This window comes from Osmerus mordax, chromosome 6 (genome assembly GCF_038355195.1).
Source record: "Osmerus mordax isolate fOsmMor3 chromosome 6, fOsmMor3.pri, whole genome shotgun sequence".
Lineage (NCBI taxonomy): Eukaryota > Metazoa > Chordata > Actinopteri > Osmeriformes > Osmeridae > Osmerus > Osmerus mordax.
In genome coordinates this window covers 21167714-21187595 of record NC_090055.1, presented here as the reverse complement: position 1 = coordinate 21187595, position 19882 = coordinate 21167714, and the positions used below count along the sequence as shown (strand labels likewise).

At 42.6% G+C, this 19882-nt stretch overlaps 1 protein-coding gene across 1 annotated transcript; it reads left to right on the top strand.

Annotated features, from left to right (window-relative positions):
- The first annotated feature begins 12051 nt into the window (after window positions 1-12051).
- pnrc2 (proline-rich nuclear receptor coactivator 2) lies at window positions 12052-16447 on the top strand. Its single transcript, XM_067238649.1, has 3 exons — window positions 12052-12195; window positions 12809-13028; window positions 13251-16447. The coding sequence occupies exon 3, from the start codon at window positions 13273-13275 to the stop codon at window positions 13723-13725; it is 453 nt and encodes a 150-aa protein (XP_067094750.1). The 5' UTR covers window positions 12052-12195; window positions 12809-13028; window positions 13251-13272; the 3' UTR covers window positions 13726-16447.
- The last annotated feature ends 3435 nt before the right edge of the window (window positions 16448-19882 follow it).

The following is a 19882-nucleotide window of genomic DNA, read 5'->3' as shown; positions in this document are numbered from 1 at the left end:
TATACATCCTGTAACACCCCTAGTACTGTAACACCCCTAGTACTGTATACATCCTGTAACACCCCTAGTACTGTATACATACTGTAACACCCTAGTACTGTAACACCCCTAGTACTGTATACATACTGCAACACCCCTAGCCAGGATATTAATAGGAAGTCGGGAGTCAAACGGTGGGAGCGCTGGGGTGTTTATTAACAATACACAGACAGTTGTGGGCCACTGTCTACGGCTTAACTTAGATCAGTAAAATGCCTAATAACGCTGCTAACCTAATACTGTAGCCTGACTAACTGCTTAACTACAGGCATTGTCGCACTCAAGAATGGAGTAAAACAGAAGAGAGCGAGGCCCACCAAAACACCCCTATATATAGGCTACAGCCAAAAGACCCCCTGGACCCCCCCCCCCCCCCCCAAGCTATTCAACAAGCCCCGAAGAGTCTCCAATAAGAACCTGAACATTTAACATTAACTTAAATTAATGTCCAATAACACAGGGTCGCCACAGTACGATACACTTGGGAAATGGTTCAGCAATATAAGCATTGTTGATCCTATCACATAAGACAATCTACTGGGTAACAAATGTTTTTAGAGCAAACAATTATAACAACACAGGGTATATGTTGATTGCAGGGGCCTGGGGCCCGTCGCTTATTACATCCGAGATCAAATGACACATTCAAGATGACATCATCTTGCTTATCATGATCTGGCTAATTCGGTTCTTGTTGTTTACTTGTTGTTTATGATTAGTATAGTTGGATTGAGTTATACGTTGGTCTAAAAGGGGGTATGTATCGATAGTAGAAACCTTGATCAGCAACGCTGCTATTGGCTGCTCAAATAAATCTATGGCTGCTCACCGTGGCCAAAATGAGTGGCCTGTTTTGTCCGCAACAGAGCCAACAGAGCAACAGCTTGCTCGAAGGTTACTCCGAATTTGAAGATTTTATCAGAACACCTCAAAGTCTGCAAAATCCAAGAAAGAGGGCTGGCAGAAAGTAGCAGAACAAATTAAATGTAGAGGAGTGACCACGCGTTTTATCGCTTATTACGGTAAGCTAGGCCTATGTTTTTTTTTTTTTTCATACTTTCATATTTTCATTTATCATCTTTAATGGCTTTATGATGTGATTTCAACAAATGTATTATGTAAATGACACCCTCACAAAAAAACGATAGGCTATCCTCTAAAAAAGTATAGGCTAGCATACTGTATCGCGCTGTGCTTAAGGAGCCTATCTATCACGCAATGAGCAATTAATTCGGTTTCATGTTAAATTCTGCTAATTGGGTGTGCTCAAGCCTTCGGCGAGAGCACAACCTTTGTTCTCTCACATATATATTTTTTTATTGTGAGAATGCTGTTAAGCATTCTCACTATTGTTTTCCTGTTTCTCTTTATTATTATTATTATTATATATTATATCAACTTCTTAGTTCTTCCGCCGTTTTTTGGCCTTTAACTAGTTCTGCATACTTTCACCGATTCCTACAATTTTTGTATCAAAACGTTCAGCTCCTTCAGGAGATGTTGGCTATGACTTTTGGTATTTCTCACTTTTATACTTTTTAAGACATTAAGGTTTTTGTGCAAATTATTCTCCCATTAAAAGTAATGGTAAATCCTTTCAAATCATTAAAAAGCTTCCTCTTTCAAACGTAACTATTTCAGCATACTTTCAGCTAGAGACACCATTCAACCTTTAAAATGTTCACAAGACATTCAGCTATTCCCAAATGATTCAGCTTTTTCAAATATTCAGCCAATTTTGAATTATGACAGTTTGAAATACATTAAAATGTTTGCTCCTTCTTGATTTTTATGAATGCCAGCAGAGTGGCACACTCTGCTGGCTGCTCTTTTTCTGATATTCAACTAAATTGTCAAACAAATTCCTCTAACGTTCATATAGTTTAACGTACAGAAACAAGTTATACCTTAAAATGTAGGAAAAATTGTCCTCTTTCAGCCAATGTAACTACTAAAGAGCTCACATTTACAGATTTTCAGCTATGGGCCTTGAAGCGAGAGCAGCCTTTCAAATTATCTCACTAACTTCAATGGAGAGGTGGGTAAAATCCGTCAGAGAAAGCAGGAAGGAAGACGATTTCGAAACTGCCGGTAGAGACATATTTCTGACCACACATACATATAAAGGACATCTATAGTTTCGGCAGAGTCTTGGGTCTCGGAAAATATCCTCATTTTATTGATTGGACGTGTAGTTTTGTGTCTAGGTCAACTTGTTTGAGGTGTGGATGCTAGGTAAATGTTTGTTTTTCTCTCTGCCTAGCTCGTTAGCGATCACAGCTGCTCCATCGCCGGCAACCAAACAAACACGCACCAGGAAAGCAAAAGGAACACGTTTTTGAAACTGCAGGTAGAGTCGTATTTCTGACTGCACAGACATATAAAGAATATCTCTGGTTTCGGCAGAGTCTTGGGTCTCGGAAAATATCCTTATATTTTGGATTGGACGTACAGTTTTGCGTCTAGGTTATCTTGTTTGAGGTGTGGATTCTAGCTACATTTCTCTTATTCTCTGCCCTCAGCGAGTTAGCAATCATAGCTGCACCATCACCGTAACGACAGACACGCACCACTCAGTCTCTCACACAGGTGATTGGTACGTTTACTTGACCATGAGAAACACGATTACTAGCAATTGTCGGTTTATGCCAATAATACGATTACTCCGTTTACATGTGTAATTAGTTATGCGATTACTCAATAAACACGTCTACATGATTCTTTTTTATTAATCGTTGTATGCTCCACCGACAAAACTTGCACCATCATCCTTCTGCAACAAAGTGTCACCGTGTCTTCCTGTATCGGCCCTACTGCTGTATGTTTCATTCCATCAACACATTGAATCCAACTAAGAAAGCCGAGTAAACGCATAGGCTACATCTGCTACTGCTAATACTATCCCAACTATAATTTAATCTGTTAAAACGATAATATTCTTGTTACGACTAGCTAGCCTACTTCTTCTGTTTAACAGTTCAGCTTTCAGCTTCTCCCACATTGTAGGCTATTTTAGATCTTAGCTTTGTTAAGATGATGCAGTTCAGCTTCCACACTGCCTCTTTTGTGTGACTCACACATTTTTGAAATTCATTTCAGCTTGCGGGTATTTTCTCATTTCTCACTTCTATACTTTTTAAAATATTAAGGTTTTTGTGCAAATTATTCTCCCTTTAAAAGTAATGGTAAATCCTTTCAAATCATTGTTGGAATGCTGCTCCAGCCCCTTTCAAAAATACCTTTCGGTTGCTTTGAAGCTTCATCTTATAACTTTCTACAAAATTTTCACTATTTTCAGCTTTTTTAGCATGGTCAGCTATCCCCATTCAGGTTTTCAGCATTCTCATTGCTGTTTCGCAGGAACAGCCTTTTCTAGTTATTATTTATTTTCGCCCCCCTAAGGATCAGTCAATATTTGGACTACATACACAACGGCGGTGCCAAAAGGTTCGTCTTGGTAGCGATTGCGTTGGTTGTATTTTTATTTATGTTCCGTTGCATGGTTTAAGTAGAAATTGCGTTTTTGTGGTGAAAAGTGAAGCTAACGGTGGCTAATTTGCTAGCCACAGTCACTGACGTTACTAACGTCTCTACGTCACGAAAACACGCGTGACTACCTGTAGCAGAACATTCGTTTCACATCCGTTAACTTGGGGGATAGCTAGGCTAACTATAGCTTTACTGCAAGGCAGCTGCAGAAACGCCACAAGAAAAGAGGCCAGGGTGATAACTATTTACTCATTTTACTTTGTGATGTGAAACACAATTATGAAATGTAATGTACAATATTAGCTGATATTATTAAGGAAGTAGGCCCACATCTACTTTTGGAAACGGTAGTCTACTATTTCACTGAAGCATTAGCATCATGACATTAGCCTCTGTTGCCCGGGCAACACATACTACAGTGGTCTATGATGCATCTGTTTTCAATCTTTAAAATAAACATTCCTCACAAATACATTTTCGTTGTAGGATTTATTATTACATTACAAGTAAACGATTTGTGGGTGAAATTATCATTACCTGTGGTTTCAAACCAGTGTTGCTCACTGCAACGCTGAAGCCTACGCGAGACACTACAAAAACATCTACACAGCTGTAGGAAGTCAAACGGCGACAGAACATGTTCGGCACTCCCCTTACTTCTATCAAAAGTCTATCTAACTACTAACCTGAACTTCATTGCCACAGCCTAAACGTTGTCAATCTGTTCATGAAAATTATTAATTTCAGCCTAAACAGTACAACGGAACGTTAAATCCAATTCAACCAACGCAATCGCTACCAAGACGAACACAGCAGTAGTCTACTAGTACTGTACCATAGTAGTACAATTTACCGGGGCAGCTTCTCCACACAGGGCTATATCGCATTTTGCGTTGTTACTGACAATGATCGCTACCAGTGAACTTTTTATGAATGAGCGATTTTCCACTAAATAAATGTCAAGCTTATTTACGCTTTGGGGGGCATATTTTCAGTTAGCAGATGGTACTGTTTGAATCGCGATTCCATCTTCTACTACCGGGTAACGTCGTAGAATAATCTTCAAAGGGGGTTCTTTATTAATGAATGAATGCAATGAGTAGGCTACATGCCTGAAAATATCACGAGAAGGGAAAAACTTAAAATGACGTTTAAGTCATAGAGATTAGGTCAATTTTTACACCGGTCTGCCAAATTTATTCGTTTTGATTCAACGATGAGGCTGCCTCTTGCAGAGGAAATGAGAAGACATCTATTTCATTCAACACTTCACTCGTATTTTCAGTTGTAAATGAGCAGCAAAAAAAAAAATGCTTTTAAATCTATTTAATCTTTATAAATAATAAGTATGCATTTTCATGTAAAATATACAGAAATCAGTTGTAAAAATGTCATTCAAAAACGGACCCCTGTGCAACCGACGCAAGCAAGCACACCCTACAATTTCCCCAGAAATTGTACACTCTCTAGTTATTCTTGCACCTTCTGCAACAGGTTCCTGTAGTAAAAGCGGACAAGACATGTCTGTGACAGACTTCCTGTATCACCTCTGCTTGTAAAGCCTCATTCTAATCGTGTTTACATAAAATAAACCTGCTCCCGAGCAGGTTTAAGTTTACGGACCTGTTGCTATGACAGCAAGTCCAGGGGGCTATTGCACAAAAGCAGAATAAAGATATCCAGGATAACTGAAAAAGCGCAGCTTGACTTAGTGTTATCCACTCATCGCGGCTGAATCGGTTGCACGTTTGCCAAGCCAGGATGAGAAGGTGGCGCTATGTCAATCCAGGTGTACATAGTTGGGATAAGTGCACCTTCGCGGATTTCTTAAATAGACCATGGTATCGATCACAAATTCACTGATGCAGAAATGGAGAAGACGCGTGCAGCATATTTTTCACCCGCTGAGCAGAAATTAATAATGGAGATGTATGAGGAGGTGAAGCATATTTGCAAAAAGGGGAATACGGAAGACGTTATTAAACAGCGAGAACAAGCCTGGCAGACAATCGCTGACCGACTGAATGCGTAAGTAGCCTATTTAAAAATATGAGGAGCGTTTAATTCGGATGTGTGTGCAGTCCAGCGCACCAATGACATTAGGGAAACCTGTAACACAAAATAGTCTGAGTATTTGGTGACTGTTCTAACGTAACGCTTTTTGTAATCTATAATTCTTGTTACCTGCAATCTTGTGGAAATCCTCCTTGATGTAACACATTCTTCTACCTTTATTCAAGGTTTCGGCATCTCCCACGGCATATAAAAACATGCCGCTTGCGAAAAAGCGCAGTGCCACACAGACCAACTGTGGGATGGTGAGAGCATGGCTTCGCCCTGTGCGGTGCTGAATTTTGGGACCCAGCAGTCTACACAAATAATGGATCCCATCTCCAGAAAACCTATACCTCTCATGCAGGTACTCGTCCGAAAAAGCCAAAGGGTCAGATCTGTCACGTCTGAAAGCACGTCTCATTATCAGTGCTTCGTCGTCCAACACGTCAGTAAGAAATGGGCATGCCATGGTGCAAGAAGAAACACAGGTGAATAGGACTTTATATATCGCCTTCATCACTGACTTTATTGAAATCACCGTTGCAACTTCGTCAACCATTTCTAAACATCTAAAAACTGCAATAGTAGGCTAGGGTTTAAAATCAAACTCGTGACACCAATAGTGACAAGTAAAGCATGTTAATATAAATAAATCCGAACACATTCAGATGACAACGGAATAACTGTTAAAAATGTTTATTTCGGATCAGAGCGGCAGCTGATTTAACACATGAGACTCCAGAATTAATCTTAGCCTGGCTGTTAGCCTGCTCTGGAGCAGGCTAGCTGCAAAGAATAAATCTCCATGGTTACTTGGCTGGGTTTAATTCAACCTGCTTTCGTGCAACCTAGTCAAAGCTAAATTCATCCAGGATAACTTGAATATCCCGACTTAATCACTTATCCTGGTTTCGTGCAATAGCCCCCTGGATGAGCTTCGAAGAACCGAACAATCCAAGATAATGACAATTCGTCAACAATCAAATCCAGCTAACTGAGTTAGCGACGTACGGAGAACTGGCCCCTGTACTACGAATCAAGATCAACAAGTAGTAGGCAATACTTGCACATATTTTAAGGCCAACAAGTACAAGGCTGAATTGCCTGAGTCAGTCCCTTTTGTAGGATATTGGTATAGCTACAAAGGGCCTATAGAACAATGAAATTGCTTGCAGCCAACAGGAAGAAAGATTAGTCAAAGAACTGGGGGGGCCCTCTCCAGCTATCAGGGTCGCCCCATGATGGAAGGAGTGGAAGGGGGCATTTCTTCAGACCCTGGTGGCAGCAGCTCGGAAACCCAGGCATATGTATGTTTTAAGTAATCTATGTGACCATGTTCATTCAACAATTATTTACGAATATTGTAGGAGTGAAATGTACTGTTCTCTGCAGTGACAGGAAATACAGTGGTGTTGCTGCCACCACCCATTGTTGTCCCACTGTGCCATACAGAGGTAACAGTGAAAACTAATAGTCATACGCCAGTTTGTATGCCATATGTGGTTGCTGAATATTGCTCAAATATGCCATTTACTTTCTCAAGTGGAGGTCCTAGATGATCAGGAAACTGTGTCTGCCTGCTCAGAGAGCATTTTGGGGGTACACTTTTGAGTTTTATTTACCACTTGCAACACAGATGGTGAGAGTGTGTGAACGTGTGGCTGTGATTGAAGTGTCTGTAATGACTTGCTAGTGGTGGTGGTCTGAACATGAGACACAAGTCCTTAAAGTGCTCATTTCAAATATGACTCAATTTATTAAATTGCTATGGTGTTAAACTCAGCAGGAAGAGGAACGTCTTCCTCCCCCTGAGCCTAGGGCCTCCACTTCAAGGTCAAGACAAAGACATAAGACTCCCATAATGAGCACTACGCGCTGTGCGTAGGGCACCAAGTCCTGAGGGGGCACCAAAAAATTGCCAACTCAAGAATCATCATAGTACTAATAATTATAATGCCGATATTATATCAGTATATAAATATTAGGCATGTATATCACAAAACAGGCAGAACAAGAGATATATTTAATTGCTCAAAAAAAGTTATGATGGCCCCCCCCCCCCAAAAAAAAAAAATACACACTCAACTTCCCAAGCTCGCCGTGGGTGCCCTGTCCTATCTCAGTGGCCTGACGAACTTTGACAGTAGGGTCGACTTTTCGAAAATGGCCTCAAAAAGACAACAGGAGTCAGGGGCGGAAATAAGAAAGAGAAAGAAACTGCGAAATGATGCCCGTGCATCACTTTCAGGTAAGTCCATGTTTAATCATTGTTAAATACGGGAAATGTGCTGCTAATTTAATGGTAAGCCTATGCATACACCTCGAACTAGCTGACGTTATTGCCAATGTTAGCACACTCAAATATGTTAGGTGCAAGCTAAATTGAGATTTTACTGTTAAACATTATCTATGCATTTTACAAGTAACTGACGCCAGCTAGCTTTTACTTTACATTCTATGATGCTTTTATATTCGATTTATCAAATAGTTTTTAAATTAGTAATAAAGGTGGAGAGCTCCTTGGCTGCATGCTTTCAGTTTTAAATGTTTATCATTTGGAACTAAGAAAGTAAGGGTGGGGCTGAAGCATTAAGAGACAAAAATACATCACCTTCACTAGACAAGGTTTTACCAATTGAAAAACGGCTGTTTATTTTACATGAAGCTCCAAAACTATTTTGCGTTCAAATAAAGGCCAACATTTTTCGCTCGCGCGTGTTGCGCGCTCGCATTACGTTGGGAACTCCGTAACTAGCATCACATCACACAGAATGTGGATGCATTGGCAGGGCAGCTGTGGTGGCGTATACGGGGGCCGGTTCTGGTGGGCCGGTCTGGATCAAAGTCCAGGGCCTATTTTTTACTCCCAGTCCGTCCCTGCCAAGCCCTGATCAACCACCCTCAACCAGATGTTTAGGGACAGATACACGGCAGAGAACCACCACCTCTGAATAGGTGTTACATTGTGATGCTGCTGTTGTGTTAGGCTATTGGTGTTGAGTTATATGTTTGGTAATAAAAAGTTAAACTGGCAAAAAGAATCTGGTTTTTTTAGGGGGGGGGGGGGGGGGCATCATAAAGGAATTATGCTTAGGGCACCAAAATGGCAGCGGCACTGAGTGAAGTCCTGTGGAGGCGGGCCCCCCCAGTTTTCTTTGCCTAATTTTTCTTCCTGTTGGCTGCAAGCAATTTCATTGTTCTATAGGCCCTTTGTAGCTATACCAATATCCTACAAAAGTGACTGACTCAGGCAATTCAGCCTTGTACTTGTTGGCCTTAAAATATGTGCAAGTAGGTATTGCCTACTGCTATTTACCGTTTTGAATAATGGTTTTATATTAATTTTTTATTTGCTCCCACGATCGTTTGCCACTGCCAGGGTTGCAATTAAAATAATACAGCAACAAAAGTTTAACGTTATGGAATGCACACGTGTAATTATGGTCACATCTTGTGCCTGGGGCACAAGATGTGACTTCAACCCTTACGACGAACGGGGCCCTGGTCTTTGATCTGTGATATTTTTTTTTACATAATAGAAAATAACGTAATACTTAAACGAAGGTTTTTAAAGTACATTCTTTTACATTCTAACTTTTGTTTGTACCCTTATATTGTACGCGTGTCTTTGTCAAACGCCCTGGGCCCCGTTCGTCTTACAGTCCCAAGGGTTCAAAGTATCTAACCATGTAAAGTAATTCGTCCAAATACAATGTTTTACGTTCATGAATAGCCATTATCCTTTGTTTCATTATGCAAGTTAGCCGACAGAAGAAACAACTTGTTCACATAAAAGTGTTCTTTTCTCCGGTTAGCAACGGAGTATTTACAATATGAAGGCATCAAAATGTCAGTTGAACCCTCCCCTTTTTATTGACACCTTGTTTGACCCAATAGGAGCTTCCATGCCCCGTTGACAGCCCTCTAAAGCCAACTAGGTCTGTGCGTCCTGCCCCCCCCCCCACACACACACACACACACACACACTCGTTCTAAACAAATTTCTCGAACTGGCTTCGACTGGCTCTGAAATTAGCACGTTAGCTTTGTAGCTGACAGCTAGCTGAAAATGCCAATACTTCATTTGTATGTGTCTGTGGAGCCTTCAAAATAAAAGTCGATTGCGCAATATGGTTGACAGAATCAGTGTTCTTTGTGCGCCAATCCTTGGAATCAGATAAAGCACTCCAATGTGTTCATGCTTCAGTTTTTGTGTTTCAGTAATACTAATTAGGGATTTAGCTATTATATATGATAGTTCTAAGTACCACCTTTCATTAGAGATAACAATTGTGAAAAATAATACCTTTTTTATCATTAGTATTTGACCTTGGTTACAAAGGGTCATTTTGGAGTCTCCAAAAGGCCCTTTTAGAAAATGCCTGGATGTACTCTTATAAAAACATGTGTCAAATATGAATATATTGTGGTATTATGTTTGACTTTTGATTTGAATTGGGTAAGGCTTCAACCTGTGGTCCAATTTAGTCTTCCAGCTAATACCTACCGCCTCTTCAGGCCTCTGTTATCAAAACAAAATCTAGGCGGAAATAGAAATTTTCACTTTCCTTGTGTTCAAGCTTCTATTACTCAACACTAGTAGGACTGACAGGGGTCCTGACAACAGGGGACATAACTTCAGAGTGTCAGCTTTCAAAAGAGATCATTTACATGCATGTACTCCAATTTACTTTGGGTATGCTGTTTAGGCGTTTTTAGGCACATTTAACAGGAGTCAAAGGGGTTAAGGGTTGAAGCTAAGTTAATCAATTGTCCCTTTAGCCCGTTAACATTAGCGAGATGAGTGAGAACAGCAAATATCGGTTCGTCAACGGCTGATCCGCATCCAAATCATGTGGTTAATTTCAATCAGGCTAAACTTATCAGGGAAATTGCACGTGCACGGCCTACTTCAAAAGGCAGGAAAGGTCGATCACCAAAACCTTGATTTTCTAACGGTATGATGGCGGTAAATACGAAAGAGAGAGCGGTGATAGGAGAGCTATTCTCGCCATCCGAGCAAACTATTATAATGAGTCTCTATAAGACAATAAGCATATATTATCATGGCTAAGTCAAACACCGCCACCGCTGCCAGAGCAAGACAAGCAGCTTGGCCAAAAATTGCCAATAAGCTAAATGCGAAAGTTTTGGGGAAATGTATAGGCTCATCTTAAGTGCCTCATTACCCCAATCAATCATATCACATTTCTTTAAATGTGCCTGCTGGTATAGGCTTAATGGAAATTAATAATCGAATGAGATCTTGCTAGCGAAAATAATGATCTCAACTCTTTCAGAATAAGTAGGCTAGATAAAAACCAAGGCCAAAGAGTATCTAATTGATACGAATTCATAGACAATTACATTTAGTCATTTATTATCAATTATGAGGATATACTGCGCATATACATGTAGGCCTACTATATATGTGCATGTAGGCCTATGTGTAAATCCCTCTTTGATTTCATTTACTGGGACATGGCCAGGGAATATGATGAATTGATTCATCAGCTGGTTAAGCGCCAAGTACACTTTTCTTACAGCAACGCATGCTGCGGCTTTGCCAATGTTTTCTGCATCGCCTATACTGTAAAAATATAGCCTATAGCCTACCTGACGCAAAAAACCTCAAGGCTATGCAGTCTGAAGAACAGTTAAAGTTTCAAGTAGCTTTATTGTCAATTTCTTCACATGTCAAGACATAAAAATGAATCGATATGACGTTTCCCACTCTCCCACAGTTAAACATATAAAAAGCACAGGCACAACAGATAAAACAAGACATTTCGTAAAACATAGCGTTACATATTCACATACAGCAGCATAAGCTAATAATAAAGCATAAAGCTTGCTGCGGCGTGTGATATTTGCAATGTACGGCCCGAGAAGGTCTTGCAAATAAATGAGTCCTTGTCGGCTGAATCGATATCGCTCAAACAAGAACTCATCCGTGTGAAATAAAGGATCTTGGCAATCGCGAAGAACTCTATTGGTATGGAAAGCAAATCGAACTACAATATAGCTCCTTGGTCAACTGGGTCTCTCAAAAAGGGAGCTGCCATGTTATTTTCCGGGGGTGTGGCAAGCTTATCCAGCTACACTTACGTTAGCCTGCTCTGGAGCAGGTTAGTGCTAATTGATATGTTACTATGGTGATTTATCGAAAGTTGCTTCCACGAACCAAATAGAGGGGCGTTTTTTATTTTAGCCTGAAAATTATCTCGCTAAACTGCTTAGCGAGCTACGACGAATACCCCCCTGTTTTCGTCTTGACGGAAAACCCCAACAAAGGGCACGAGGGAGGGTCGGATGACGTCAGCACTCTGGCAACACGCGTGAACGCGCTTGCAGGCGCTTTTACGATTGGTCGATGTGATTCTAAGCTGGTGTGCGATTGGTCAGAAGTGAGATAGTCGAGCTACATTTGCCCGAGTCAGGATCCATTTTGTTGCCATTCAGAGTCGGAGAGGAGAGACAGACCATCGTACCAATATAATAGTGGTTTCACGAATTGGTGGAAATAGCGATCTACCATCACACATATACTTTAACCGTCAACCTGACACATATCTGACGAAGGGCTTTCACCATCCAAGCCAGAGGAAGTCGGTAAGAAAGATGCCTGGAAGTTACCAGCCGCTAATGTTGCTAGCATTGCAACTAAGCTTGTTGTTTTCAGACAGACTGGCGTCGCCATGTTAGAGGTCTTCTTTGTTTTGGTTCTGTGCCAGAGACGGAAAATTGATATACTTCCGTTTTTCATATTTCGTCTGTTAGATTGGAGTAATTATAAGGACACAAATGTATTTATTTTTGTAGAAATAAAATAATATTTACGTTGTAAACTTGGGATTGGAGCTAGCCGTTGGCGTAATTGCTTCTGCTTGCAAACGAACAAAAGCTTTCGACGATTTACAGAAAGGTTCGTCTTCGTCGACGATAACAGTTGTTTACATATTACCGTACTTAATATGTTTTATAACTGCTATTATCGAGTTTACTATTTGGTTTATACTATTTAATCAACACCTTCCCGTCAATTTACACGGATTTGTGCCATTTGGTGTTATTGTGTGCTGACGCAGTAAGATAACCCGAGGCTTTACATGATTCTACTCCTAGTTGTCTTGAATGTAGGACTCTTAAATTAGATAATGGAGGCAAAACGCCATAACAATTTAGAAATATTTCTGAATTGCAGATTGTGTTAATTTTCTTTCAGATTTGTCTTCTCGGAGCACCGTGTTCCGAGGTGAATTGATGTTCAGCTCAGGAACGCGAGAAAACATCGCTGATCGGCACATGAAAACCTCAGACCTTGCTGGACACAAAAGTGCAGCGAGAAGTAGATCGAAAACTACTTTGAGGACCTGGAGCCCAATTGGAGAGGAGAAATTAAGAAAAAAAGATCTCTGCTCAGTCAATTTTCTGACAACAAAGAGGTGAGACGAAGCCGTTGGCTGGTGGGGGAGGGGCGGTGGTTAATCTGTCTGGTAGGCCATTTTGCAGTATCTCTGACGCACGTATCCACACAGACTTCATAACACCAAGAACAACAATAAATGCGATTTAAGATACAATCCTATTAAGGTATTAAATGTTGTTTTTTCTTTACATAAAGCATTCGTTAAATGATGTAAACTCAGCTACTGTTCTCCCCCCAGGTGACAGTAGAGTGCTAGCAGTATGGGAGGAGGAGAGAGGTACAACATTCCTGTGTCCCACCCCGAGCGCCCCATGCCCAAGAAAACCCACCACCTGGGCCGCGGCAAGCAGAAGGGCCGTGACGCGAGCGGCGTGTCCGCAGTGGCGTTGGCCGGGTTCCACCAGGCCCTCCGCAGGGCCGACAAGGCCCCGCTCTGCCCCTGGGCCGCCGAGGCGCGGCAGTCCGCGTCCCCCGACACGAGCGCTTCGGTCCGCTTCACTGCCAGCTACCATCACAGCTGGGAGGGCGCTGTGCCCCACATGAGCATGCTGCTGGGGGCACAGGGCGGGGTGAGCTACGCAGGGGCCAAGTTCAGCGAGCCACCCTCCCCCAGCGTGCTGCCCAAGCCCCCCCACCACTGGACGACCCGGCCTGGGGACCACCGCGAGATGATGGCCTTCCAGCTGAAGAGTCTCCTCAAGGTCCAGGCCTGACCCCCCCCCCCCCCCCCGGACCACGGCCTCCCAGGGCTTGCCCGCCTGCAACACTGCAGCGCTGTAATACACGTACCTGTTTATACGAGGCGCCACCTAGAGGTGGGAGGTCAGGCATGGTGGGCCTTCATGGCCAGTGTTCGTCACCCGATGGTTTATTTAGGTTTTTAAACAAGTCTACAGATATTACAGTGTTGCAGCCTTGCTGGTGGGTGCTCTCACTGGAGCCGGTTTCTGTAACTAACGATGAACTGGATATCCTCTTGAGCTTTCTCTTGTTTAGTTCTTTATTTGGTGGCCGTTGCAGTCGTGAGCCTTTCCTCCCCGTGGGGGAAGACTCCTCCCCGTGGGGGAAGACTCCTCCCCGTGGGGGAAGACTCCTCCCCGTGGGGGAAGACTCCTCCCCGTGGGGGAAGACTCCTCCCCGTGGGGGAAGACTCCTCCCCGTGGGGGAAGACTCCTCCCCGTGGGGGAAGACTCCTCCCCGTGGGGGAAGACTCCTCCCCGTGGGGGAAGACTCCTCCCCGTGGGGGAAGACTCCTCCCCGTGGGGGAAGACTCCTCCCCGTGGGGGAAGACTCCTCCCCGTGGGGGAAGACTCCTCCCCGTGGGGGAAGACTCCTCCCCGTGGGGGAAGACTCCTCCCCGTGGGGGAAGACTCCTCCCCGTGGGGGAAGACTCCTCCCCGTGGGGGAAGACTCCTCCCCGTGGGGGAAGACTCCTCCCCGTGGGGGAAGACTCCTCCCCGTGGGGGAAGACTCCTCCCCGTGGGGGAAGACTCCTCCCCGTGGGGGAAGACTCCTCCCCGTGGGGGAAGACTCCTCCCCGTGGGGGAAGACTCCTCCCCGTGGGGGAAGACTCCACGGTAGTTGTAATCTCTTGAGGTCCGTTTCTGTGGACAGGTATTGATGAACAGTTCACAGGAGAAGACTAAGGTGCTAAAACCTCACATCTCACATTTGTTGAATTTTAAATTCTGACTGGTCTTTTTAATTTCCCATTCCCTGTTTCCCCGTGTGTTTGGGTCGCACAAGTCACTGGACTGTTCTGCAGGGAAGCCTGCACTACTGGACTGTTCTGCAGGGAAGCCTGCTCTACTGGAGGTGGCTGTAGTGGGAGTGTGGAGTTTCCCCTCAACCTGAAGTGTAATATGAGACATGGCACGCAGGCTCTGGACTGACAGTCCTGTACTTTTTTTTATAGCGCTGTGCGCTCTGCACTATAGGAGTGTCCATGTCCAGGGCCCCAAGCTCAGTCGTGGCATTATTCTGAGATTCTGTTTAGCGTCGTAGTGTAAAAGGTGATAACTGTGGGTCCGTTGTGTGTGTTAACCAAAGCAATGTTTTTAGCTGTACTGTTGGACCTGGTCCCCAGTGCCACATCCTCCATGGCCCCCCCAGCCCGGTGACCAGCAGGGTGACCAGCAGGGGCGTCCTCCTCCAGCCACGTCTCTCTGGCGCCCCCTGCAGGGTGAGCGGGAGGGCCGTCCCACTGGGGCCCCAGGGCTGTTCTGCTTCTGGTGCTCCAGCTGGGGTGGCCTGCCTGCAGGGGAGAGGTGGGGGGGGGGTCGGGCGGACGCAGGGTCGATCCGGAGGTGTTTACATTTAGAAGCAGGTCTCAGAATGTGGCAGCACTGCCTCTTGCACTGCAGTCAGATCTGTGTTCATGTGTTACTGGCCAACATGCATTCCTGTCAGATGTGCGTTATTGACTATCTCCCGGTGGACTGTGGAGGCACGGCGGTGTCTTGTTCCTCTCCTGTAGAACGCAAACTGTAACGGCCAGTTTAGGGATGACTAAACAAGCGTTGAGAGCTTGCAGATATTTTAAGAGCCATGTAAATAAGGAAATGTATAAGAATACTTGTAGCATATGTACATTTTGCAGGGCAATTTTAAACCTGCTTGATAAAGTATTTTTAGTAATACACTGAATGTATAAGTCATGCTAAGGACTTGACTTGACTTCAAATGCTGAAGATTATTTTTGTAAAAAAAAAAATAACTGCCTCCGGCATGTCAATACCCCAGCACTGTGTCCTGTTGCCAGTGATCTTGCACATAATGTTTTTATTTTGTATCATGCACAGTGTAGGGTATATGATGCTGCTGTGCACAAAGAAAAACTCCAAATTTCCATTACTTAAGGAGACTTTGATATGTATGAATTGTTCATTTATTTCTGAATGCTCTTATAACTTGAAAGCTTTTTTTGTTTTAATTGTCTTAACCTTATCGTGCCTGCCATGGATTCCAAAATTGAAAAGTGAAGTTATTGGACTGTAACAGGTAGATTTTGTGTTTTGGTAGGTACAGTCTAGACAGTTCTTCAATGACAATACATTCATGTGTGGATGTGAAGCCAGCCGGCTGTGTCTGCCCCCCCGCTGGCAGACACAGCCGGCTGTGTCTGCCCCCCCGCTGGCAGACACAGCCGGCTGGTACGGATGGAGATACTTCCACCAGTTCCTGCTTTTATTTTGTGTGTAAAAAAAAAAAAAAAAAACTTTATTTTGTTACGATTAATGATTCATACATGTATAAGTCTCTTTGAAAAAAAAAAAGTTGCGCAAATTGGCTGTTAATTAATCCCACTTGTTCACTGTCACCTGTTATGAAATGCCCAATGTCCTCAAGTTCATTCAATTTGGAAAAAGAAAAAAAGTTTTTAATTGGTAAGACTAAAGTATGAACCCAAAAAATAAATCCCTTCCCTCCCCCTAATGATTGTCTCTTTACTGACCATCTCTCTCAACACCACATCTACGTCTTACTACAAGGACTCTTGTAGTCCATAGTATCTTGCAGAACTCTGTGATTAGTTAATGCACATTTCTAGATGCTAGTTTTCTCCAGTCCAGCCACAGAATATCCGAGAAGTTGTCTTATGATTCATGTACCAACAACCAGATGCCGATAATCCCTACAAACCATACCTTTTTATTGGCACGAGTATACATATTGGAGTATAAGAATATTAACAAGGTGACCAGACGTCCTCTTTTACCTGAACATCGTCCTCTTTACAATCGTCCAGGATTTTTCCTCGTCGGATATTTGTTCTTCTCTGGGTCTTTCACAAACTAGTTATTACCATAGAGTTAATATAACTAGAGGAAGCAACTTCCAAGATGGCGTCCCCATTCATTTCTATGAAAAGTGCTCAGTGGCACAGTGAGGCAAGCGAGAGTACGAAACTGGACCGCGCCATCTTTCCACTTCCGACTCTTCCGGTCTAGCTTTAAACAGTGGCTCTTTTTTTTCCCTAGCTCCGAGACCTCGTGCACGCTTGCAACTAGCTGTACACGTCATAATTTGCGACAACCAGTCGCGAGCATAGATTTATATGGTTGCGAGCGTGTGAGCTAAGGCATTGCAGTGGCAGAATGGGGTACAAGTTCGATAAGAATCAGAGACATGAGGCAACCTTTACGGAAATGTATGCTGTCACTGTATAGTATTCCTTTCACTTGTTTTTTTAGAAATAAGCTATAGGGCTAAATATAGGGCTATTCTAGATGGAACTCATCACATATGTTGTTTTTTTTCTTCGTGATGTGAGTATGATTTCTAATGCATTGTATCGGATTAAATAAACTGTTAACATGAACACTTAGCTCCGTCCTTGTTCTCGCCAGGCAAAGAAAGCTTAATAGTTATTTTTGTAACAGAAATCTTCCATAATGCAGACTTACCATAGCTTACTGTCAACTTTATATTCAAACGAAATGCCACGAAAATAACACTGCCTTCAATTTAACATCAGTGTAGAAATGTGGCTTGTGTTTTATATGTTCAACCTACAAAATCAATTGGTTTTGTAGGGTTAACCCTAACCCACACGCCTATTAATGGATATAACGTGATCTAACAAGACTTGGTAATAATGTAATAAATTGAGAAGTGTGTCTAAAATATAATCTACTTTATTGAACGTGCCTTTGAAAGGGGCATATTAACAGAACTATATACAAGACGTTTCCATCAGATATAAGTGGGGGTGAAACATAGAGTCACTGAGGACCTTCATTGTCCCACAAAAGCAGTCTGGCTTTGACACGATCAAAAAAAGAATAATAAAGCTTCTGAAGGCAAGACTAATATTATTTAAATATATTTATCATTTCCTATTGTGGTTATCAGTTAAAGTACTATTAATCTTCGTCTTTGCTCCAGATAGACATGTCAACAATCTATGATCACGCTTAACATAAAATAATATTTGCCATCATGTCATGAACGTTTTTACGAAACAATCTAATCTATTTTAAAATAACGGGAATAAACTATATTAACAACATTTCATGTATGTGTGACAACCATTTGCTAAACTTGCTACAACAGGGCAGGCAACTCAAGCCATTTCATTCAGCTCCAGGTAAATCGGCTATCGGCCAATGTGAACTTTTGTGCTCGTGCCCTGTTAGTATCCGCGAGGACATTTGCAGGCAACTTTTATTGACGTAAGCAAATAAATGGGGTGCTAGTTTACCCATTTCGGATTGGTTTCAAACTTAGCAAAAATCAGGAAAAATTATTCTATGAAAAAGCTAGTAGTATGAGCCAGGTTCGAGAATCGAACAAAAATTATTGGGGGAGATAGTTTTGTAAATGTTGACTGGAGTTAATAGAATAAAAACGACCGGAAGAGTCGGAAGTCAAACACGAAATGCAATACCACCTACATCCACCGGAGCCGTTGCTTCAAGCCGAGGGGCGAGGGGTTTGGTTATTACGCGCCAGCGCTGACTGTAGAGAGAACTGTCATTGGTCGACCGCCTTCTCAGTGTTGCCAGATGCACAATAACCACAGAAGCACTGGACTAAAAACATCTGATCGCTGTTCTGCTACAGGGCTCGCAAACTTAAATCCTTAATGGGGAAAGTGTTCGTCTCTTCACTAACGGAGTTACAAAATTAAACAGCAAATGTTTACTCCTCGACAGGTCTGCAAACGCCTTTGTAAACCGAGATTTGTTAAAACTTTGTTAAACGAGACCGTAGGTCGAGGTTTACAAACAAATCGTTTTAACAAATCGAGGCGACAAAGCGTTTGCTGACCTGTTGAGTAAACATTTGGTTTCTTATATACTTCAACAATACGTGGGAATATCCCAAATCAAACACGTCGAATCTGGAGTAGACGCCATGTTGTCAGAGCAATCACTGGTGACGTCACTACATCTCCAAGGCAACATATCATTTAGTCATTTAGCAGACGCTCTTATCCAGAGCGACTTACAGTAAGTACAGGGACATTCCCCCGAGGAAAGTAGGTTGAAGTGCCTTGCCCAAGGACACAACATCATTTGACACGGTCGGGAATCGAACTGGCGACCTTCTGATTACTAGCCCGATTCTCTAACCGTTCAGCCACCTGACATCAATTCGACTTATGTCCGCTTCAGATACTTCTTTAAAACGGGAAGCGATTGCGGGGCGTTTGCGGACCTGTGCAAAAACCATATTTGGTTGTTTTAGTTTTTTGGGGGGCAATTTAGGTTACTTTGTTGCCGAGTAAATGCCACGTTGTTAAGGTCAATGGCTACATCTCCAAGGCAACAGCTTGTTGCTAGGTCCGTAAAAACGTTTATTTACCTCTGCGAACTTTCAGGAGGTATATAAACGGTATTATTAACTTTTGAGAACGTCTTCTGGACCAAAAGGAACAGCGTATTGGTCCAATTATTACAGTAGTATATAAGAAACTGAGTTGTGGGTTTCATAAGAAGCGTATTATAAATCTGCAGATTGGAGAGAATGTTTAAATAACACGACGACGTCAAATGAGCCGTTCAGACACAACGGTAAAGAAGTCTCTCTGAGGATTGGACGGTGTTGATAGTGAATAGAGAAAACAAATATGATATCATTTACAGTCAAATAGGGTGTGTCAGGAATCGGAGGGCAATCCTCTACAGAATCTCTCCAGAGTACTCTCTCGTGCACTCATCTTCAGCTCAGCCCACAGGTTTGCAATAGGGTTAAATTAATATGGCCTGTGTCACCTGATCTATATAGGCTACAATAGCCTACGTTTTACTGTTGGCGAATTCCTAAATACTTTGATCAACTTCAAAAACTCATAAATGGCAAAATGCTTTAGTTACATTTTGTTCATAACAATATGTAGGCGTGTCAAGAATTGTGGCATGGCAC

What these genes read in the sequence shown, in the direction of transcription:
- pnrc2 (XM_067238649.1), top strand. Translation starts at nt 13,273, where the DNA reads ATGGGAGGAGGAGAGAGGTACAACATTCCTGTGTCCCACCCCGAGCGC.